Source organism: Canis lupus, chromosome 38, assembly GCF_048164855.1.
Source record: "Canis lupus baileyi chromosome 38, mCanLup2.hap1, whole genome shotgun sequence".
NCBI classification, from domain to species: domain Eukaryota; kingdom Metazoa; phylum Chordata; class Mammalia; order Carnivora; family Canidae; genus Canis; species Canis lupus.
Window position 1 is genome coordinate 22,220,167 of NC_132875.1, and position 24,778 is coordinate 22,244,944.

Consider the following 24,778-nt stretch of genomic DNA (forward strand, 5'->3'; position numbering starts at 1 on the left):
CTGAGTAGGCTGTGGTCTCTAAACAGGCTTTATCCGTTTTCCTCTCTGGGTGTGGGTCCCCCCAAAGAGGAAGTTTGCTCCAAAATCTGCAAATGCAGCTGCACGAGACCAAAAAGTAAAATGCTTTGGGGTACAGTGTCGTTGGCACCATCTGGTTAAAAATAGCCAAAAGTGGCTTCTGATTCCTACAGGTCCCCATGTTCTTAACTCCCAGAAAAGCTAGGAGGATCCTAACAAGTCACGCTAACCTATAGCTAATTACCCCAACCTGACAGCTCACCTGTCAGCTACCTGACAGTAGCCCTTCCTGTTACCTGGGTTTGGAACTCCCTCTGCCCCACCATCGCGTCGGCTGGGAGGGTTCAATGGGGTGACTGGGTCACCGTGAGCCTTAGCAAGCCTAGGTCGCCAACGTTCCTCTATTTATAGGGTCTCTATGGAAACAGGGCCAGCATTAGAGAGCTAATCGCTGTAAAAACCCACAGAGTCCTACTCTTGGGATACAAAGTGGGTTGCGGAAGTCTCCAATGGCCCTTAAGAAGCTTTGGGTGGGGAGCCTGGGGCTGGAGCTGGCGAGGAACCCTGGCCCCAGGTCTGCCACCCACCAGGATGATGATGGAGAGGAGGGAGTAGCAGTGTTCAGGCCTGTCTGGGGTTTCTGTGAGAAACATAGTGATGGGGGATGCCTGGGTGGCTCAATCGGTTAAGCAGCTACCTTTGACTCAAGTCATGATCTCAGGGTCCTGGGGTCGAGCCCCACAGTGGACTCCCTGCTCAGCGGGGAGTCTGCTTTTCCCTCTTTATCTGCCCCCCCCCCCCCACTGCTGGTGTGTTCTCTCTCTGTCTTGTGTGTGCTCTTTCTCAAATAAATAAAATCCTTAAAAACAACAATGACAAAAAGAAACACAGTGATGAAAGATTTTTCTAATCATTTTTTCTTCCCCAGAATCCCAGCTGACACTTAAACATCTCAACACGGGAAAACGACATCCCCCTTCTCAATTGTACTTTCATGCTTCCTTCCTTCATCACTTAGAGAATTCTGCCAGGCCCCAAGGAAGGCTGGGAAGGTGGCTGCATCCCCCCCACAGAAGCGGCTCAACATATACCAGCACCAGAGATTTAAAAGGTGACCTGTGGGCAGCCCCTGTGGCGCAGCGGTTTAGAGCTGCCTGCAGCCTGGGGTGTGATCCTGGGGACTGCGGATCGAGTCCCACGTCAGGCTCCCTGCATGGAGCCTGCTTCTCCCTCTGCCTGTGTCTCTGCCTCCCTCTCTCTCTCTCTCTCTCTCTCTCTCTCTCTGTGTCTCTATGAATAAATAAATAAAATATTTAGAAAAAATAAAAAGTGACCTGTGTGCTGTGTCCTCTCTGCCCCTCATCATCCTCCCCACCCTTCACCGGCTGCCCCTCCATGCAGCCAGGTCAGGTCTCATCACCCTGCTCTGAACTCCAGAGAGCTCATTATCTGCACCACTCACCTTGCAATTAATCATGTGCCTTGTAACAGGGCTTTTAGAGCTCTCTCAAACTGTTGTCCAACTTTTCACCTGCTTATGGACAGACTCCTCAACGAGAATATGAGCGAATGGAGGGCAGGAGTGAGTTATATCATCTCTATGTTTGTGTCCCTAATATTACCTGGCAGTTGCTGCATAATTATTTATTTGCTGAGCAGAAACTATCCAAGCCTACAAAACCCTCTTAGAAAGGATTTAATCCTTAGACAACGACCTTTTCCAAAGACATAAAATGCTCAGTCAGGCAGCTTTTTTCTTGTGTCTAACCCAGATCCCTCCTGCTACAGTTCAAAACCTTATCTTAAGTCTATGTCATCCCAGTAACTGCCAAAACTGAGCTGGCTTGGAAGGAGATGAACAGAGGCCCAGGAGCCTGAGTGTGTACGCTGTCTTTTCACGCACGGCTTGGGTCAGGACTCATGTGCTCACAGCCAGCTTCGTTCTCCAGCGTGGACATGACTCAGTTAACTTGGCTGGAATAAAGAAGCCTTTATAGCCACTTGATTTGAAAAGTCAAATATTGCTTTTCTCGCACAACCACAAAACATACCTGCCATCTCTCAATAGCTATGCTCTAACTTCTTAACGTGGAGAGAGGCTTAGGTGTTTGGGTGATAGAGGGAGACTGTGTCCAGTCTTGGCCTCATTCTAAGAACATACCTTCCTGGTCTGTGAGGATTTCAAAGGGAGATGCCATTCCTTAGAGAAGAGATGAAAACAGAGAAGAATTTTGGGTTGGCTTCCCAAACTACCACTGAGAAGCCACCTGAGCCTTTTTCCCCCCAGCTCCTAACATTTATGCTTTAAAAAAAGCTTCCACCCAGGACACTGGGTGGCTCAGTCAGTTAAGTGTCTGCCTTCAGCTCAGGTCATGATCCCAGGGTGCTGGGATCGAGCCCTACATGGGGCTCCCTTCTCAGCAGAGAGCCTGCTTCTCCCTCTGCCTCTGCCTGCAGCTCTGCCTGCTTGTGCTCTCTTTCTGTCAAATAAATGAATAAAATCTTAAAAAAAATAATAAATAAAACTTCCACCCAAAATTCAGATCTTATCCGATGTTTTAATTCCTTTTTGAGGGAGAGGGAGATGATGTTGCTAATGGGATTGGCAGCTAAGGACAATCAGATACATAAAAAGAAGCACATTCTGTAAAAACTGAGCCTGCAAGACAGTTCCCACTAGCACTATGAGGGCAGCTGTGAATTCATCTAGAACCCGATATGTGGCAGGAGAACAGAGAGCTTCCTTTGCCACATGCTTTTCCATCGGTCAATTCCTCCAGAGCCCATATGCAAGGCTGCTCCGAATATTATCAAAGGCAGAGGGGGTGGGACTAGAGCAATCTTGGGTCTCAGGACCCCTGCCCTCTGCGCATCAGGTGCTGGTGGGGTAAAAACCAGGCAACTCAGCATTCTTCCCACACCTATACTATCCCTATTTACAAGGCTGAAAGCACAACTGCATTCTAATCAAAAAGGACCCTTGGCTCCACAAAGCCCCTGGCACTTGCTATTCGACTTCCCCATTTAGAAAGTCCCTCTTCTCTTATTTAGTCCTTAAATTCTACTCTCTCTTTAATAGCTCCCTGTAGGGGCACCTGGGTGGCTCAGTCAGTTAAGTCTCCAGCTCTTGATTTCATTTCAGGTCACGATCTCAGGGTTGTGGGGCCCAGAGCCCCACATCTGGCTCCGCAATCGGCACAGAGTCTACTCGTCCTTCTCCATCTCTCTTTCTCCCCCCACACGAGTGTTCTCTTTTAAATAAATAAATAAAATCTTTTAAAAAAATATCTTGCTCTCAGCCCATCTCTTCTGATCAACCCCCATGTGTTTCTGACTCCGTCGAATGATGATCAAAGTACCCTTAAATATATGTGTCCTCTGATGGATGATTTTCAAAAACTTTCTTTTTTTTTTTAAGATTTTATTTGTTTATTTAATTAAGAGATAGAGAGAGAATGGCTGGGACATAGGCAGAGGGAGAAGCAGGCTCCATGCAGGGAACCTGACGTAGAACTTGATCCCGGATCTCCAGGATCACACCCCAGGCTGCAGGCGGCACTAAACCGCTAGGCCACCGGGGCTGCCCTGATGGATGATTTTCTTGCAAGCATTTCACCCTGTTTGACTGGGAGCTTATCTGGAAGGCCAAGGTAGTGCTGTTGCCAAAGAATGAATTTCCCCTTCCCCTGATCCTAGGTCTACAGCAATCCTACCTCACTGATGAAATCTATCCTGGCCTATCAGCAAACCTGAACACATTACCTCCACAGCTGAACTAGAACTCTACCACCAGAAGCCTCCACTAGAGTCCCAGAGCACATGCACTCCTTCATCCCACCCACATTCTTCTCCTTCACTGAGGAAGTGGGGAAACTGAAACCCATAAATGTGATCAAGAGCTATGGCCTTAAAATAAATAAAATAAAAAAACAAAAATAAAAAACAAATAAGGGGTGCCTGGCTGGCTCAGTCAGTAGAGCATGCAACTCTTGATCTTGGGGTCATGAGTTCAAGCCCCATGTCAGTTGTAGAGCTTACTTAAAAAAAGAAATAGTCAGGGATCCCTGGGTGGCGCAGCGGTTTGGCGCCTGCCTTTGGCCCAGGGCGCGATCCTGGAGACCTGGGATCGAATCCCACATCAGGCTCCCGGTGCATGGAGCCTGCTTCTCCCTCTGCCTGTGTCTCTGCCTCTCTCTCTCTCTGTGACTATCATAAATAAATAAAAATTTAAGAAAAAAGAAAAAGTCAGACAAAAGAACAGAGAAACAAGCAGGGGCTTTTGGGAAGGTCAATGTTCTCCATCTTGACTAGGGTGGGAGGTAGATGGGGTGTCTGTTTTGCTGTTGTAAACTGTACATATATGTTTTCAGACACTTTTCTGTACAGGTGCTATTTCACAATTTAGCACAGTGCCTTTCCACTAAAGTTGTTCAGTGTCTGTTGACTCACCATCCCTTCCCCAGAGGACTCTCTACAGGAGTATTGAAGGAACACAGGCCATTCTAGAGGTGCTCACGCACCCATGTAGGCCAGGAAAGGTGGTGAACCAGCAAGGAGAACCACACAGTCCCAGCCTGGGGCTTTCCTCCAGCTCTTTGGCTTCTACTTGCTTTTTCTCATCTTCACGTGAATAGGCAGGAAGGCCAGTGCATGGTGTAAATGGAAGGACAGGAGCTGGAACTCACATGAGTCTTCAGTTAAAAGCACTTCAAACCAGGACTGTAATAACGGACCTCAGCGTACCCCCCACTTTTTCCTTCTGGGTAAAATATTAATAGTGCCCAGAAATCCCTGGGGAAAGTACTCACAGGGGCTTTTGGGAAAGAAAAAGAGTATCAGGGGAAAGCCTCTGGCCAGCACACCCAGAGTCTTCCTTCCTCATGGCTGAAGGGATGAAAGAGTTGGTGATTTCCTCCTTGCCTTGAAGCTTCTAGGACTCAGGACAGAACCAGCTGACTCTTGGGCTTAGCCACTCATCCCAGGCCTCAGCAACAGCTACCACATGCTGTATTTTGAATAGGAATGTGTGCTCCATGTTCCTTTCCCGTGAGTTCCTCCCCACTCTCATTCTTACTGGAGCTGGGTTTTCTTGCTAGAGAATTCCACTGTACTTTTGGTCAGTCTACTCTCTCTGTTACCAGCTGTCCGGGCCTGTCCTCCCAACCAGCAGGGAATCTGGTAGCCACAAAGGACTGGATGATGATGATGACAAATGAATTAATACATGAACTAGGACCTAGCCAGGCCACAAGCAGCTGGGCAGTGGGACTCTGGATTGTGGGCTCCTGTTGCAGGGGTGTCACTCACATCAAGTGTGTGGAGCAGCTAAGAAGGCCCCCAAAGTAACTGCATGAGCCTCCTATGGGGCAATGTCCCTTTTCAGGTGATTTTTTTTTTTTTAAGATTTTATTTACTTATTCATGAGAGACACATAGAGAGAGGCAGAGACATAGGCAGAGGGAGAAGCAGACTCCCTGTGGGGAGCCTGATGCAGGACTCAATCCCAGGACCCCGTGATCACGACCTGAGCCGAAGGCAGACACTCACTACTGAGCCACCCAGGTGCCCCTTCAGGTGATTTTTCAGTAACAATGATATCATTGCTCCTTTAAGATTGCTCTGTAACTATGTTTCCTTCTTTTCACTGGCCCTCTTGCGCCATAATCACAAATCCCAGACCACTGTAGCAGAAATTTACAGCGCAGGGTAATATGCTCCATGACACCAAAGGAGAGGGGAGGGAGACGAAAGGAGTGCCCGAAACTTGTGGTTGCCACTAGTTTGGGCGCTCAGATCCCATTGGCAAAGACTAAACTCCCTCCTGCCCCCCCGTTGCCATGGAGGTACTTCTGACAAAGCCTCTTATTTGTTTGCCCCTTTCACAAGATGACTCCCTCCAATGTGCTCAATCTATCCCAATGCTGGAGCTGTCACAAGAAAACAGAAGTGGGACTAAGAGACCAAAAGTCCCTATCTCCAAAGTTTAAAATGAAAACAAAACCAGAGCTGCTGATGGTCTTAGGCCAAACACAGGTGTGGGGCAGGAGGGGTTTTACACAAAAATTAAACTTGCCCCTTTCTGGTACCACCACCATCTCCAAAACAAGTCTGCCTCCACCCAGTGCTAGAGCCAGTTGTGGAACTTCTCTGTCACTGGAAAACTGCCACCACTGGTAAACAACTTTTCCAGCACTGGAAACCAAGTCTGGACACATTTCAATATTCCTATTTTTTTTTCCCCAGAAAAAAAGGTTCAGAAAAGTTGAGTGATTTGCCTGAGTTCACCCAGCAAATCAAATTCCAATGGCTCCCAAGTTCAGATCTGGTTCCAAATCCCTACCCTGTAAACATGTTTTGATAAAGCAGACAGAGATAAACAGGAAAAGGCCCTTGCGTGTCTCCCCACACTCCCACCAAGCAGGCAGTGGCTACACTCTCTCCTCCTTGTTGCCAGCCTGGGTCCACATGGCTGTGTTCTACCCTGGTGATGTATTTGGGTAGGGGGTGGGAGGGTGAGGCTCTTTTTCTCACATGGAATCTTAATTCTGCTTCGGAGAAGTTCAGCAGTTAATATCAGGTGTAGGGTTGCTGCTGTGTCTGCCCTGACCCCAAAATGGTGTCACCAAAAAAAAAAAAAAAAAAAAAAGAAAGAAAGAAAGAAAGATGAAGAAGAGAGAGAGATGATATAGGAGGGTAGAGATGAACGAGCTTCTTAAGGCAGCAATATCTAGAGACAAAGACACCGCAGCCCCCACACCACAACCAGCCCACCTTCGCTCATGTAGGCAACCGAGGGAAATGAGTGGAGCTGGCGGTTTCCACTGCTGGCCCAGGCTGGAAAGTGGGGGAGTTTCCACAGGCAGCTTCTCAGAAACTCAGGGCCAGGGTCCCAGCTGGCCATAGATTCGGGGTTTGCTGGCTCGGAATCAGGCTGAAGTCTGCAGCAGAAGGCTCACCTCCTTCCAACATCAACATGAAGGGCACCCGTTTCTCTTCAACATCTCACTTAAGATAGGAACCACACCTCCTGACCACACAGGGTGGGCTCAGAGGTGACAGCTAGGACAGACACCAAGGATTTCTTGGGCCTGATGGAAGCAAGACTCTCCTGTGCAGAGCCTAACCAGCAGAGCTCATCTTTCGATATAAGGCTTGCCCTCAACCTCTGAAAAGGGCAGCAGTGGAACCAGGGGTCACATTCACATAACTACCACAGTTCCACAGCTTTCTGAAGTACACACAAGGAGCTAGCTGTCTCCCTTCCTATCCCTCCCCAAGGCACACAGACAGGTAACACACACAGGTAAGAGCACACTCACCTGCGCTCTGACTTCCTGACTCTGAGCCGCTCAGGCCAAACGAGGAATGTCATTGGCTTATTCTGGTAAGCTCCTTAGTGGCTGCTGCCATAGGATACAGGCTTTATTTAACATAATGGAGTCCTTTTGCTCCCCTAGCCCAGACCTTGCACCCCCTCTGGAGAGTATCTCCCCCGAGGCATCAATCTCCAAGGCATCTAAGTTCCTTCCTTGGGCTGACATCTCTTTCAGCCCGGTGGTGAGCCGGCTTGCAAATCCTGAGCCTGCAGTCCCTGTGGCAGCTCCTGCAAAGGTGCATTATTTATTCCCGCTGCTGTCTTAATTAATATAGAGACATATTCGACATGGCTCGATAATTGTCTCGGCAACCGCAGGCGGAAAATAAAAGACTCCCAGCTGCACGTGATCGGCTCTTTCCGATTCTGGTTCTAACTGCCGGCTCAGCATGTGTGCCCCAAACCAGCCCAAGCACCGCTTGGCCACCTGTCAGTTCTCCACCCTGGGGGTTGGTTCAGCAGGCAGGCGGGGATCTCCAAGCACTAGCTTAACCTCTGGCTCCACCTAACGGCAAGAAATCCACACTCCCCTTTCACAGATGGACAAACTGAGCTTCATCCAGGAAGGTCCCAAAAGGAGGAAAACTAATTCAGCAAAGGAAATGAATGGTCCTCTGCTTGGCCTCCCACGCGGCAATTTTCTTCCCCTGCCATCCTACCGGAGGGAAAGTGATGTCAACTTTTTAGTTAGCATCTTGGATTTCTCCAGCCCTTTGTCTGCGAACAGCACTTCACACACATAATTCAAACAATCTCGGGTGGGTGAGTCACTAGAGCGTCTGCGGAAAAATGAGGAACAGACACAGAGGCCTGAAATGGAGCTGCAAGACGGAGGCACAAATGGTACCTGACGTCCAGCCCAGGCTTCTGGCCGAACATCCTCTCTGACCTTTGCCTGGCTTCCCCATCACTTTCATCCCGCGAAAGCGCTTCCGCTGGGGCGGGGAAAGCTAAGTCGCGGGCTGGGCTCGCCGGGGCAAGGTCTGCGCTCACCTTTAGGTCAGGAGGCTTGCTTCGGGGCCCCGGGTTGGGCGCCGCGGCAGCGCCCATGTCCGAGGTTGGCCCGCCAGCGGAGTTGGCACCCGCGGCCTCCCCGGGCCGGAGGTCCGCGCCCGGCAGGTGGCCCGCGGCATCCTCCAGCCCAGCTCCATCCTCCTCGCCCTGCTGCTGCTGCTGCTGCTGCTGCTGCTGCTGCTGCAGCTCATCCGATTTGCACCTCTTCATGGTGTATGTGGGTCGGCAAGGGGAATCTGTCCTTCCGCGCGCGGTCTTGGGGAGACCGCACCCCCTCTTACACTCGGAAGACCAGGCCCAGCGGCCCAGGAGTCGGCGGGTCACGATCTCTTGAATTAAGAAACAGATCTTTCAAAAGGAGGGTGAGGGAGGGGCGAGGACAGGGAGCCTTGGCTGCAGCCTGGAATGGTTCATCACGACCCGGGGAGCGGAGGCAGGTCACAGTCGAGGCCGGGCGGCAGGAGTCCTTGGGCAGTCACTGGAGCGGGAGGAGGAAGACGGCCCCGGCCCCCGCCCCCGCCCCCGCCCCCCCCAAACTTTCTGCTCCGGGGCGCGGGCAGGGCGGAGGGATGCTGGGCGGCACAGCGCATCCCCCCCGGCTGGCCGCGCTGCTGGGCGAGGGCGAGGGCGAGGGCGAGGGCGAGGGCGAGGGCGAGGCAGGGCACCGGGCAGCCGGCCGGGCAGGTCTTCGGCGGCCGCCCTCGGCGCGGGCTGCGGCCCCCCGGCCCCGCCGCCGGCCCCCGCCCCGCCCGCGCGCCCCGCTCCCGGCTCCCAGCCCGCCGCGCCGCCTGCTGCAAAGCCGCGGCCGCGGCCCCAGCCCGCGGCGAGCGCGCAACCTACCCCGCCCGCGAGGGGAAAGGCGGGAGTGACAGCGGCAACGAGCCAATGGGAAGCGCGGAGGGCCGAGGGGGGCGTCGCGCGGCCGCGTCGCTAGGGTTGGTTGCACCGCGCGGCCCCCGGGAGCGGTCCGGAGGGCTCTGCCGCGCGTTCCCGCGGTGCGGAGAGCGGGCTGCGGAGCCGAGGGGAGGGGAGGGGAGGGGAGGCGGGGCGGGGCGGCGCGGGGCGGGCGCGGTCTGAGCGGAAAGGCTCAGACCAGAAAAGGCTCTCTCGGGATCACCTCCACCCACTCGTGTTATGTGGCAGGGAGGGGGCGACATAGGGATGTTGACCATCAGTGCATCTTGCTCTAACTTGGCACGTTACGTGGATGCATCCCTTCAGGGAGGGAGATACTGATCCCCCCTGGGATACAGGGTCTGAAACACAAACCTGTGCCTGCATTCAGAGCAGCAAATGCAGAGGGCCGGGGGTGAGTGACCTTTTGTGCCATCACCCCTTCTCCCACTTTAAAGCAACTATCTTAGATGAGGTTTAGACTCCTGCTCAGAAATTAGAAAGTATTGGATTATTTAACACAATAATCCAAACTGTGAAAAGGCTTTTAAATAAGAAGGCGTGTTAATGGCAGGAGGTTGATACATATGGAAGAGAAGAAAAGGAATACAATCTCTCTCTCTCTCTCTTTTTTTTTTTTTTTTAACATAAATCTCAGCCAAACTGTGCTAGTAATCTGGAGGCAGACAACTGTAAATAATGGGGCCACCAAGATATGGAGCAGAGTAAACTCCATCTGAGTGTCTACTGTATGCTTACTACGGACAGGATGCTTTTTGCCCATCCAGCAGCCTAGACCATTGGTTCGCAAAGAATGGTCCTGGAACCCAGCAGCATCAGTATCACCTGGAAACTTAACAGAAATACAAATTCTTGGACCCCAGCAAGACCTACAGAATCAGAAATAGAGAGCCCAGAAGTCTGGGGGTTTTAGTTTTTTTTAAAAGATTGATTGATTGATTGATTTGAGAGAGCAGGGAGGAGGGGCAGAGGGAGAGAGAGAACCCCCTAGGCAGGGCTGAATCTCAGGACTCTGAGGTCACAATCTGACTGGAAATGGAGAGGCCAAAGCTTAACCACCTGAGCCACCCAGGTGACCCCAGAAGCCTGTTTTAATAAGCCCTCCAGGTAATTCTGATGCAAGCCATCATCTGAGTCACATTCATTGGCTCAGGCTCTAGTGAAGGGGCCACTCAGTCTGTGAGTCACAGTGATGATCCCTAAAGTGTTTTACAGTTTACCAATCGCTTTTACGCCTATCATGCCATGCTACCTAGCCTCGCTTCGGTCCTAACCAGGCTATGCGTTTCCTGACTCTGTTCTGTCCTTTTTCCCATTCCAACCACTCATTTTAATGTGTATCCTAGAAGAGCCTAAATTGTTAAGAATTTACTTCAGTCAGGCAGCTACTTTCTAAACTAGGCAGCTCCATTTTTAGAAGATAGGAATTTAGGATGGGCTGGGAACGCGGAACCACCCCCTACATCCACTACACAGTATCAGGCACAACGCGGAAACACAAAGCTCCCCTGGCGCTCCCTGTTAGTATTTTCAATGATGAGGGAAAGACAGAATGCCAGTGGAGACCGTGGTAGGACTAGGCAGAACCAGTGGGAGCAGATTCCCGTGTGCGGAATGTCAGGCAGGATAGTCTGCTGCCCCCTACTTGACTCCTGACTCACCCTAGAGAAGCATAGGGACCCCTACGGATCCTCAGCAAGTCTTAGGCTGGGAGGTAAGTGGTAGCCTTGCACACGTGGTGAGCACAAGTTCATGACCTGACTGGAAGCAAGAAAAAAAAAGTGGAGGGAATCATTGTAAGGTTTTAAGAAAGCAGAGACCATTATCATTTGAATTATGCCCCATTTCTATGTGAAGTTGGCCTTAAATTTAATTTTTATATTATCATATATACATAGCATGAGTGTCAAATTTCCTATTTTAGCCATATTTAGCAAGATATAATGCAGGTCAACAAAAAAAGCCTGTGGTACATTTCATGAAATCAGCTAATGCTATATATTCCGATTTGGAGAGGCCGTGTAGCATAGCAGTTTTAAGAGCTCAGACTCTGGGCAGCCCAGGTGGCTCAGCAGTTTAGCGCCGCCTTCAGCCCAGCACCTGATCCTGGAGACCAGGGTCGATTCCCACGTCGGGCTCCTTGCATGGAGCCTGCTTCTCCCTGCCTGTGTCTCTGCCTCTGTGTGTGTGTGTGTGTCTCATGAATGAATAAATAAAATCTTTAAAAAAATAAATTAAAAAAAAAAAGAGCTCAGACTCTATGGCCAGACTGCTTGAGGACAAATCCTGGCTCAGCTCTCCACTCACCATGTGACTGGGGCCAAGTTATCTAGCCTCTTTATGCCCCAGTTTCCTAATTTGGAAGTGAGGATAATGACAGTACCTATTTTATACAGGGTTGGGTAGTAAATGTAAAGCATTTAGACATTGTCTGGCACAGACTGAGGGCCATAGCTATTATCAGAGATGTCATCCAGTTTCAAAAGTGCTACACACACACACACACAAAAGAAGTGCTACACATTACACTTCAAGGATTCTAACCTTGAGAATTCAAATGTTTCTCATCCATCTCATCTTTCTCTGAGGTCATATTATAGAATGAATACACTACTGCCAAAGAAGTTTGGGTGGGAAGTCTATAAAGAGACCTGTGTGACTTACAGCTGCCAGTTTGAAGTTGATGGCAAATTTTCCTTACCCATAGGGCAGCCCTGGTGGCTCAGTGGTTTAGCACCCTCTTCAGCCTGGGGTATGATCCTGGAGACCCAGGATCAAGTCCCACGTCGGGCTCCCTGCAGGGAGCCTGCCTCTCCCACTACCTGTGTCTCTGCCTCTCTCTGTGTGTCTCTCATGAATAAATAAACGAAAAATCTTAAAAAAAATTTTTTTTTCCTTAACCACAGTAAATTCTTGAGTACCTAAGATAAATAGAACCTGAAAGGACTTTGATTAAATCCTGTTTAAAAGGTGGATCATTTTATCGTTCTAGGCTTCTTTGGAAAAAGACAGGCACATAGTATGTTCTGATGCTCAAGATAAGACAAAAATGTACAGATTCGCAATGCAAGAGATTATATTTGGTATGTAAGAGTAGCATTTTCCATTCTGCTTTGACACCGCCAGTTAATTACAAATAAATGACATGGTATTGTCAGAAGAAGAAGGGTGTTAGACCATCCATGTGAGAATTTCATTTCAATTACTCCCTGTATGTTCTCAGGCAACCAAATCACTTAACTTCCCTCATCCTTGGTTTTCTCATCTATGAACAGGCACTAATAATATCTAAGTTATCCTAAGGATAAAAGTATATAATGTGTGTGAAAATATTTGACACATAGATGTGCTCAGTAAACCTGAATGAAACAAAAATAATTAATGAACATATTTAAGCCCCTAGTCTGCCACATGAAAAAAGTAGAATTGTGCCACTAAGCTTATTGCTTTTTGTGAAAGGAAATCCCAGTTAGGATAATGAAAGGGGGGCATTCCTGGTAGTATCAAATTTACTAAACCAGTAAGTGTACAAGCAAGAATGATAAAGATCAGGGTTATGGAATCCTGTTCCCTGTCAACAGCCAGTTCAATTAGCTTGATAAACTGAAGAGGCTTTGATTATAGAGGATAAAGTGCCAAGATCAACAGGTAAGCATAGGGTTTTTTTCTTTTTTTCAAAAGGCTTCTCTTTATGCCATTAGCAAGAAATTTGCAGATTATCCAAGAAAATTGTTTCCTACTCTGTAGAAATTCCTTAAAAACCATTTTAAACATCAAATGGGTAATAGTGGTCAGCTATTGTAAAATTTAACATACTAAGAAAGGTGATTTGCTTAGAAGGTAAAAGAACTCTCTACTGAGATCAGATGTAATAATTTCCATCCCTGTATTTTGATACCAACATCATTATAAATATTCCTATGTTAATGTGATTTTCCTCCCTTTCTTTTAGAGATTTCCACTTCCACTCAATGCTCTCCTTAAAAATAAAAAAATAAAAAAATAAAAAATTGAGTTCTGTTGGATTAGGAGAAGTAAACTATGCAAATAATCATCAGGGAGATTGGCCGGATTGTCGATGACATCACCATCCCACCACCTAAATACAGGCTTCTTATTGGCTCTCCTAAGAGGCAGACAGGACTGGGAAGGCTCTGTCTGCATCACTTGTCAGTTGGAGAAAGCTCTGAGTCTATACTAAATTTTATTGTTTCTTACTTAAAATGTATTCAGAATCATTATCCATATATTATTAATTACATCTTCCATGTTATTCCATATGGAAATATGTCTAAGTAAATATTTTAAGTGACTACTTACCATTCTATCAAGTGAATATATCATGGTTTATTTACCCACTATCTACCTTATTCTTAGAGATTTAGTTGTTTCAATTTTTTGCCTTTATGAATAAAATGGTAATTACTATTTTTATTCAAAATTGTGTGTGTTAGTTCCTCCATAGCACAGAATCTGATACCTAAATGGCAATGTTTAAAAAGAGTAAAACCAAAGAGATGGCCATTCTTGTGTCCCTTTTTCTCACAGTATCCCTGAGACTTGCATAGGAGAGCCCAATGTCTGGCTCCTTCCTGGGTCTGGTAAATCTCCTCTCTGTAGCAGAAAAAGCTGGAAGTTTCTGCATTTCATTTCAGGTAGGATGCATATTCTTCCTTCTGGGTACTTGTTGTTCCTTAGTATGGGAGAAAAGTTGCAATAATCATGGCTTATGAACAGAGGAGGTTTGTGGAGTGTAAACTTAAACCCTGATTGTACTGCTCTGTGTGAAAGCCTAGGACTGGTAAAATGGCTGCTTTGTGTCCTTTTCCATCTCTATAGGGAATCCATAGAAAACCTCTGGACAGTCTGTTACTTAAAGCTGAAAAGGCTAGACCTTAAAAAAAAAAATAAATGAAAGAAGAGAAAAAAGAAAATATCAGCTCAGCTCAGAGAGAATCAGTTGTTTATTATTTTACATCTGAAGTCAGATATATATGGCATTTGTATCTATTATTCTGTGATATGATAATAAGAGCAAGCAGTTACCATTGAAGGAGAACGCAGGTGTTGTGCATTTTTCTGGGAACCTTGTGAACACTCTCTTAATCCCCACAACAGCTCTGCAAGGTAAATGTTATTCCCACTGTACAAATGAGAAAACAGGCTCAGAGGGATTCTAGCACTTTCTTTCATAGGCCTAAGATCTGCACCCTGCTCTGACTCTAAACATGAAAATAGCCTAATAGTTTACCCTTCACAAGAACTATTATTCTGCACCACTCCTGTGGTAGAGAACTTATCAATGAGTACTTGTCTATGGTTAAGTATATCTGCGTTCATTCAAACATACTTATGAAACACATATCATGTACAAAGGCTTTACAAGATGCCTATGGGAGATAGAGAACCAGAAAAGACATTGGTCCCTACCTTTGGACTTAAAGCCCAGGTGGGGAAATAAAAGGCACAAACGGGTATCTGGGTGGCTCAGTGGGTTAAGTATCTGCCTTCCGCTTGGGTCATGATCCCGGGGTTCTGAGATTGAGTCCCAAATTGAGCCTTGAATCAAGACCTGAATTGGGTTCCCTGCTCGTTGAGGAGCCTGCTTCTCAGCCTGCTTCTCCGCTTGCCTCTGTTCCCATCCCCACCCCCACTCCCTGCTCATGCTCTCTTTCTCCCTCAAATAAATAAATAAAATATTTAAAAATAAATAAATAAATAAATAAATAAATAAATAAATAAATAGCACAAACAAAATATAAAATAACAAAAGATTGAAATGGTAATGTGTGTCAACATTCCAAGGGGGAGATGATTAAGTCCCCCAGTACAGAGGGGAGAGAGGTATCTACAAGGGACTGAAATGACTCTGAGAAGGAAGTGTTTACACACATTCATCTATATCATGAGTGTTAAAAGAATAAAATGTTGCTTTAGGATGATTCAGAAGCCTTTAAGTAGGCAAGAACTATATGTCATCTTTTTTTTCTAAGATTTTTTTATTTATTTGGGAGAAAACACATACAAGTGGGGGGAGAGAAGGGGGACAGAGAGAGAAGGAGAAACTGATTCTCCACTGAGCAGGGAGCCTGTCACAGAGGCTCCATCCCAGGATCCTGAGATAGGGACCTGAGCCACCCATTCTTGAAAATAGAATAAAAAAAAAAAAGAAAATAGAATCAGTCAGTATTCTGATCTCTTTAATTTCACATCTGCATATTATAGAGTTTTAATGGTGTATTCATGATGGGAAAAAAATTTTTTTCTTTTTATTCTCTGAGACCATAGGACAGTGTTTCTCAAAAAGTATGATTCATGGATCACCCACAACATAAATCACCTTGGAATTTAGTTATAGATTCAGATCCCCAGCTATACCAAAGGGATGGAAACAGAATTTCTGGGGGGAGCCTGAAAACCTGCATTTAAAACAAGGATCCTAGGTGATTCTTATACACATCGAAGTTTGAGAACCACCCTCAATGTAGGGGAAGACTTAATTGATCACTTTTATTATTTGTTTTTAAATTTACTAAACATGTAGATTTATTTTAAATCAGAGAAATATAGGACGCTTCATAAATTTGCATGTCACCCTTGGGTGGAGGCCGTGCTGATCCTCTCTGTATCGTTCCAGTATTAATTAGTATATGTGCTGCAGAAATGAGTACTGTTGATCACATTTATTGATAGATTTGTGAATTAATAATATAATATCTCCAGGGCTCCTGGGAGGCTCAGTTGGTTAAGCATCCAACTCTCCCATCTCAGCTCAGGTTTTGATCTCAGGGTCATGAGTTCAAGTCCTACATTGGACTCCACCCTGGGTGTGGAATCTACTTAAAAAACAAACAAAAAAACTGTAACAGGGTTAAACAAAATAATATCTCCTGTTTATTGAGCACTTACTATTTGCCTGCCACAAACTCCCATCTGGGCTATAAGACAAACTTTGTAGGTAAGTTCATAACCTCCTTTTCACAGAGGGGAAACTGAGCCTCAAAGAGGATTAAAACTTGCCTGAGGTCACCTGAACTAGGAAGAACTAGCCCAACCAGTTCTGCTTGTCTTCAGTGCCTTCTCCCACAATGCCAACTGCACTGTTGCTCAGGCTAGGCTAGGCTGTGTCTACATGCCTACTACTACTACTAATAACAACAGCTGTCATCTGAGTACCTTTTATGTGCCATATAATTTCAGCTTAAACCTTTCAATAAGTTCAAATGGTACTTTGCCACAGAAGATAAGTAAGATGCAGAGATATTGGTATATCTCTCAAAATTACCTTCTACCAGTTGAAAAAGGGCTTTCTTTTTCTGGTAGGACTTTCCTGATTTTACTTCCTCTTGACTGCCTTCTAAAGCCTTTTTCGGCTCCATCAGGACTTCCTTTCCTGGTGGAATATATTCTGACCCTTTTGCACCTAGTTTGGAACAGTAAACCCAAGAGGTGGAGTGTAGGCTTTTCTCACAGCTGCTACACCTTTTCCCAACACAGGAATGGAGAGCTACAGTCTAAAACAAGAAGGAAGTGTCAGTTGCTTGAAAAACCTGCTGATCTTGTGACTGCAAAAAGAAAAAGATAATTAATTAAGGGAGCCTTTCCTGGGAAGGAGGGGATCACACTATCCCATGTGAAATCTTGTTCTGGATTATGTCATAAATCATTTTCAGGGAGTCTCATATGGCCCCAGGACATCCCCAAGCAGATAGAGGCACAAAGGGCTGTTTTCACTGGTGAATCCACCCAGGCTTGCCTTATGCCTCTCACAGGGTACTGGTGAAAGTACAAAATATTCTCTTTCAAGATGCAATGACTTAGTACAATTCAGTAATATAAATAGCTAGAAATATATAAATGTCTATACCCTTTTACCCAGTGATACCCTCCTGAGAAATAATTCAAAAGAAGAAAACAAAGCAGCAACACAACAAAAAATATATAAAGCAGCATTGTTCACAGCAGTGGAAAACCTGAAACGACCTACATGCCCAAGAATAGGAAGTGGGTGAGTAACAATGGTTTAAGAATGCAATGGAATGTTAGCTGCTATTGAAGAGATCCGTATGATAAGTATATGGAAACAAAAAAAGCCCTCTTTAAGTAACAAAATGAAAGCAATGGAATGCAAAATTGTCTTGAGCTAGAATAAGGAGTCAGACAAACATGTGTTATTAGCTGCAATCACTTAACCTGAGTCTTGATTTCCACATTTATAAAACAAAGATGAAATACCCATCTTTCCAGGGTCATTTCGAGAACTACGGATGATATAAACCATGGATAAAGATGGGAAGGGAGAACTAAGCAATAATTGTAGGTTTTATGCTGGGATATAGGCCCACTGAAAATTTTATTTGGAAAATACTTATTTTTATGATGTTTTATTTTTTTAATTAATTATTTATTCATTCATGTGCAACACAGAGAGAGACAGAGAGAGGCAGAGACACAGGCAGAGGGAGAAGCAGGCTCCATGCAGGTAGCCTGACATGGGACTCGATCCCGGGACTCCAGGATCTCGCCCTGGGCTGCAGGCGGCGCCAAACCACTGCACCACCGGGGCTGCCCTGATGTTTTAAATGTAATACTATTTTCCTCCTTTCTTCCTCCACGCCGTTAAAAAATTGCATCCTTCCTATGTAGGAAGTGCGTGCACATGTCATCAGGAAACTTGCTTACATGGATCACTAAGCCAAGCCCTATTCAGAGAAGGGTCTTATATCCATGCATGTGGAATCAGCTCTAGGAAAGTGATAGGAACCCCAAACACTGACATACAGAAAGTTGGCTCAGCTAAGTTCCAGGGCTTGCTTTCCAAGCATTTGGATGTTTATGTGATGCTTATTAGAGAGAGGTCTCTCTCTCTACAATTTGGGGGTGGGGAAAGTTCTCATGACCAGGATGCCTTCCATCCACCTTTGCTTCAGAATGCTACCCCTTGCTCCATTAATTCCCTGCAGAGCTAAATTCATGAACAAGGGGTTAGCAACAGGGTAGTATGAAAGAAATGTTTTCTTTTGGCTAATATATAGCACGCGCCCTCTTCCTTTCAGACATTGTGTATGGCACATATTGATACATACTAAGGTGGAATATGTTTAGAACACAACCTTCAAAATCTTCTAGGAAACCTCTACCAGGATAATGTTGACATAGAAAAGGGTATTTTTGGTAGATTTTCATCTATCCATCTTCAACCAAGATCAGCAGAGAGATACGAGAATATAACTTGGAAGGTTTTATTCTGGGCAAGTAAGGAAATGGATTCTTCTGAAGTGTCAGGCAACATGGTGTGGAAAGGATGGAAACCACTTAGACTTGAAAAAGCAGGAGCAATCCTCTCTTACTAATGATAAATGAATTGTGGCCCAAAAGTATGTTTAGGACTTCTTCTGGAAAGCTTTGGGTCAGTTAGTTTAGTTACCCTAAAAAATTTCTGGAAACTTTGTTCTACTTGGCAGTAAAACAAAGATGATCTCTATTTAGGGTTATACCAAATTCTTTTTAATTGATTGTTTTCCCTCCCAAATGCTCTGCCTTCCAACAGCAGGGATGCTACTGATGAAATATTCAGCATTGGAATGGTATTTGATGTATAATTAAATAGAATACATTTAGAAGTTCAGTTTTATAGACCTTTAATCTTCAGGTTAATAAATCTTCATGGAAGAATCTCACAAACAAAACCAAAATATTTTTGGAAATACTATCCTCTTTGGAAAAATACATAATCTTGAACATAATTACTATACATGGAATAGGAAACATTTATCAAGTACTTTTATATACCAGGCAAGGTACTAAATGCTCTCCACAGTATTTCATTTAATCCTCATGACCCTGTGAGGCGTATTATTAGCCCCACTATACAGATAAATAACTGAGGCTCCAAGTAGTTTAGTCATTTGCTTAAGATCACAAAGTAACATATTTGCACATCCAGGGCTGGAACTCAGGGAAGATTCTGACCCTCATGCTTTTCCTTAAATTTCTACAAGAGTTCATTTCCAAAACACTCTCATTTACTATAATTCATTCCACCCTCCCACCAACACAGTGATATTGAACAGAATCTTAGGATTCTCTCTTTTATCAGAAGTCACAGAGCCGGGGCAGAACCAAGGCTTATAGCAATTGTAACTTCAGTGGCTTTCTATTGAGTGGTATGCTTCTATGTGGTACGCTCTGTGCTAAGTTGTTTTTTTTTTTTTTTTTTTTTTTACTTTTTTTCCATTTTAATCTTCACAATAACATTTTGAGGTGGGCACTATTATTATCCCATTTGATGGATGAGAAAACCAAGACACAGAAGGGCCAACCTCTTGCCTTACTTTATACAGTAGCAAGTAAGAACTAGAATTCAAGTTTGTAATAATGATAACATAATTGATAAAAGCAGTTGCCACTCATTGAGCTTTTGTCATGTGTTAGATATTGCTTCAATTTTTTTCCCCAATATCCTTTGAGGTTTACAACTGGCATCACTCTTCTCTTAAATATTTTATTTATGTATTTATGTATTTATTTATGTATTTACTTATTTAAAAAATTTTATTTATTCATTTGACAGAAAGAGAGAGAGCAAGAGAGCAAGCACAAGCAGGGAGAGTGGCAGAGCAAGAGGGAGAAGCAGGGTCCCCACCCAGCAGGGAGCCCGATGCAGGACTCAATCCCAGGACCCCTGGATCATGACCTGAGCTGAAGGCAGACACTTAACCAACTGAGCCACCCAGGCACCCCATTAGAGATTTTATTTTTAAGTAATCTCTACACCCAATATGGGGCTCGAACTTACAATCCTGAGAGCAAGAATTGCATGCTGTATCGACTAAGCCAGCCAGGCCTCTGGCATTGCTCTTTTAATGCTCCCAACTTTTCAGATAAGAGGTAAGATTTATAGAAAATAGATTAATGTCTCCAAGGCATACAAATGGGAAAGGGTAGAGTTAGGATTTGAATGCAGGTCTCCCAGGAGCCTGGTTGGCTCAGTCAGTGAGCATGCAATGCTTGCTCTTGATCTTGGGGTTGTGAGTTTGAGCTCTATGTCAGGTGTAGAGATTACTTAAAAATAAAATCTTAAAAAAAAAACAATAAAATAAAATAAAATAAAATCTTAAAAAATGAGTGCAGGTCTCTGATTCTAAGACCTATGTCCTTAACCATGAGGCTTTGCTCATTCCTGTTCTGTCTCTGTACCCTCTTGCTACCCAAAGCGTGGTCCCATCACATGGGAACTTGTTAAACATGTAGAACTCCAAGCCATGCCCCATACCTACTGAATCCGAAGTGTATTTTGACAATTCCTGCATGATTCTTGTGTCCATTAAATTTTGAGAAGCACTGCTCTGCAGTACCACCAGCAATACACAAAATAAACAGAGAAGAGAAGCCAGATTGTCAGATATGGAGATTCTTAAGCATATCCCCTTGGAAATCAGTTTTGAGCTGGAGGAAGCTATGTTCTGCTGCTAAACCTGATAACGGTAAACTTTTCCAAATTCGTAGATCAAATTAAATCAATGAATCATATTTTCTTGTCTTTTATTCCATCATTTTCTCTCCTTTGGAGCTGAATATCATTTGCCTGTTAGTAACTTCAGAAGATGACAACAAGGGCAGCCCCGGGGCGCAGCGGTTTGGCGCTGCCTGCGGCCGGGGTGTGATCCTGGGGACCCGGGATCGAGTTCCATATCGGGTTCCCTGCATGGAGCCTGCTTCTCCCTCTGCCTGTGTCTCTGCCTCTCTCTCTCTCTCTCTCTCTCTCTCTGTGTCTCTATGAATAAATACATAAAATCTTAAAAAAAAGGAAATCTTAAAAAAAAAAGATGACAACAATTGAGCAGTACTAAAGAAATACCTATGGAAAACTAGAAATGTTGTTCGTTGTATTTTTTCCTTTAAGGTGTAGGTTTTTAAATTCTCAGATTTTTTTTCTTTAAAGATTTGATTTTTAAGAAAGCTCTATACCCAATGTGGAGCTCATACTCACAACCCCAAGATCAAGAGTCACTTGCCCTACCAAGTAAACCAGACAGGCCCCCCCCCCCAAATTCTTGGATTTGTGATTGTGATTTTATGTTGCATAACAGAGAACAGTTATTCTTTGTCTTAGTAAACTAGTTCCTAATTCACACTACAGAAACAAATGTTCCTGTCTTTTGGGATTCCACAAAAAGCACCTGATTTCCACCTATAGGAACATGAGGCTCAAAATTCCAGAATTCTGGGGAACCTGGCTGGCTCAGTTGCTGGAGCTGATCTCTTGGTCTCAGAGTCATAATTTCAAGCCCTGCATTGGATTTGGAGCCTACTTAAGAAAAATGAAAAGTAGGGCACCGGAGTGACTCAAGTGGTTGAGCGTCTGCCCTTGGCTCAGGGTGTGACCCGGGGTCCTGGGATAGCGTCTCAAATCAGGCTCCCCACAGGGAGCCTGCTTCACCCTCTGCCTATGTCTTTGCTTCTCTCTCTGTGTCTCTCATGAATAAATAGCTACAATATTAAACAAAAAAGAAAGAAAAATTAAAACTATAAAAATAAATAAACTTAAAAGACCAGAATTTCTCTAGAAATCAAATCATCTAACTAAGAGGAACTTGTCATAGTTCCAAGAGGAACTTGTTCTTACTGGATAGTAAAAATATGAGTAGTTTTTATGTTCTCCTTTGTGCTTTCCTGAATATTTAAAAATATCTACAGTAAAAAAAAAATATCTACAGTGAACATTCATTCATTCAACAAGTATCTAAGGAACACCTACTGACAGGCACTGTTCTAGGTGCTGAAGAGAGAACAGTGAACAAGCCAGAAAAAAAATCCAGGCACCCCTAACCTGGAGATTTTAAACAGCTTTCAAAATTCTTATTTTAGGGATCCCTGGGTGGCGCAGCGGTTTGGCGCCTGCCTTTGGCCCAGGGCGCGATCCTGGAGACCCGGGATCGAATCCCACATCGGGCTCCAGGTGCATGGAGCCTGCTTCTCCCTCTGCCTATGTCTCTGCCTCTCTCTCTCTGTGACTATCATAAATAAATAAAAATTAAAAAAAATTCTTATTTTAATCCCTGCCCAGGATGCAACCTGTATGTGGTAGCCCTGTTGTCCTATATCTCCATGGTGGGCAGCAGGGAGGGAATTACTGCCACCAACTCTGGAGACTTGAGGTATTCAGCAGGTATAAATCAGGTTGGGGACTGCCTCAGTGGCTCAGTCGGTTAAGCGTCTGCCTTCTACTCAGGTCATGATCCCAGAGTCCTGGGATTGGGCCCCACATCGAGCCCCACATAGGGCTCCCTGCTCAGTGGGGAATCTGCTTCTCCCTCTCTCTCTGCCCCTACCCCCAGACTTGTCCCTCTCTTTTTCTTAAATAAAATCAATCAATCAATCAATCCAGGTTGGGCCTCAGCTTTTTCCACTTTTTTAGGGTTCAGTTTTCTCCAGATTAACTTAGTTAACACTTGTCTGTTTGCTTTCCGGCTTCTACTTTTTTACTTTTTTTTTTTTTTTTTTTTTTCCGGGGATTTTTTACTTTTGTTTTTCCTACTGGCTTCTCTCATTATTGTGGGTTTGTGCTTAAAAAAAATCCCATTATAGTCATATTCGTAGTGTCATAGGAGGGAACAAACGTAGATCTGTGTATTTATCCTCATTAACTGCTTAACTCTCATCATTTTTGAGGAACATTTTCCTACCCTAGTTTATTTTTTATTTTTTTTAAGATTTTATTTATTTATTAGAGACAGAGAGGCAGAGACACAAGCAGAGGGAGAAGCAGGCTCCGTGCAGGGAGCCTGACATGGGACTCGATCCTAGATCTCCAGGATCACGCCCTGGGCTGAAGGCGGCTCTAAACCACTAAGCCACCGGGGCTGCCCCTACCCTAGTTTAAATTCTCTCTTGATGCTATTCAAATCCTTATTCTCCTCCATTTGTCCTTAGGTACTTGAAAAAATATTTATTCTTATGTGTAGGGGATTGTGATTTAGGAAGAATTCACTGTCATTTACATATTTAAGATTTTAAGTAGCAGTAATTATCTGCTAAGATAAGTAATTATCTGATAAGAGGAAATTATCTCTTTCCTCAGCAAAGCATTAATAGAGATGAGACATACACATATTCAATTTTTTTTTTCAAATTTTTAAATTATGTGTGTAGAGGGATCCTTATGGCAGCATTGTTTGTAACGGCAAAGGACTGCAAAAAACCTACAGGCCCATCAGTAGAGGACTTGTTAAATAAAACATACCAATCCACGTGGTAGCATATTATACAGTTAAAAAGAATGAGGCGGATCTTTATGCTCTGGTATGAAAGAGTCTGTAAGGCAGAATTGAGTAACTAAGGTATGCGCTATCATCTCCATTGAAAGATACGTATCTATTTCTGCAACAGGGTTACCTCCTGGGAGGGGAACTAGGTGACTGGGAGACAGGAAGTAGAAGACTTAGTTTTTCCCTTGTATAACCTTTGTAGCACGTGCATTTTATACTACAGTTATATATTACTTCTTTTATTATTTTTTAAAAAGATTTAATATACTTATTCATGAGAGACACAGAGAGAGGCGAGACATAGGCAGAGGGAGAAGCGGGTTCCTCGCAGGGAGCCTGATCCGGGACACAATCCCCAGACCCGGGATCATGCCCTGAGCCGAAAGCAGAGCTTAACTTCTGAGCCATCCAGGTGTCCCTATATCACTTTTTTTTTTTTAAGATTTTATTTATTTATTCATGAGAGACAGAGAGAGAGAGAGAGAGAGAGAGACAGAGAGAGAGGCAGAGACACAAAGGGAGAAGCAGGCTCCATGCAGGGAGCTCCACATGGGACTCGATCCCTGGTCTCCAGGATCAGGACCTGGACTAAAGTTGGCGCTAAACCGCTGAGCCACCCAGGCTGCCCCCCTATATCACTTTTTAAAAAAATAAAGTACTAGCAAATAGTTTTTTAAAGAGTGAGCAGGAGCGCCTGGTTGGCTCAGTGAGTTGAGTGTCTGACTCTTTCTCAGCTCAGGTCTGAATCTCCTGAGTTCTGGCCCCACGTGGGGCTCTGTGCTGGGCATGGAGCCTACTTAAAAAATAATAATAAATAAAAGAATGAGCTCCGTGGCCTTTATCTGACATAATGCTCTCTCTTGATGACATCCACCTTTCCAAATGTGTTACTTCTTCAAGATGGATGTTAATTCCCAAATCCCTTTCTGGACAGCTCCAGCTCAAGTACTCCCTCACCTGATCTCCTTTGTTAGAAATGATTGTGTGTGGTAAAATTGCCACACACTAATTTGCTACCATACTGCTGCTGCTTTTCTTTTTCTTTTGTAAGATTTGAGAGAGAGAGAGAGAGAGAGAACACAAGTGGGAAGGGCAGAGGGGCAGGGAGAGAGAGAATCTCAAGCAGGCTCTGTAGAGTGCGGAGCCAGATGTGGGGCTAAATTCCAGGACCCTAAGATCATGACCG

At 44.8% G+C, this 24,778-nt stretch overlaps 1 protein-coding gene and 1 non-coding gene across 3 annotated transcripts in view; both read right to left on the reverse strand.

Moving 5' to 3' along the window:
• The window catches only part of TMCC2 (transmembrane and coiled-coil domain family 2), a 41,201-nt gene extending 32,205 nt beyond the window's left edge, over positions 1–8,996 (reverse strand). Inside the window, exon 1 of one of the 2 annotated variants that reach the window (XM_072814915.1) lies at positions 8,387–8,996. In XM_072814915.1, coding sequence (XP_072671016.1) covers positions 8,387–8,617 — 231 coding nt within the window. In that variant the 5' untranslated portion in view covers positions 8,618–8,996. Of the gene's footprint in view, positions 1–7,337; positions 8,322–8,386 lie in introns of those variants that run through there. The other variant, XM_072814916.1, reaches the window with a different exon arrangement.
• A 6,886-nt stretch (positions 8,997–15,882) lies between these two features.
• On the reverse strand, positions 15,883–15,985 carry LOC140627077 (U6 spliceosomal RNA). The gene has a single exon (XR_012026031.1). It is a non-coding gene; the product is annotated as a U6 spliceosomal RNA (small nuclear RNA).
• Positions 15,986–24,778: the final 8,793 nt, after the last annotated feature.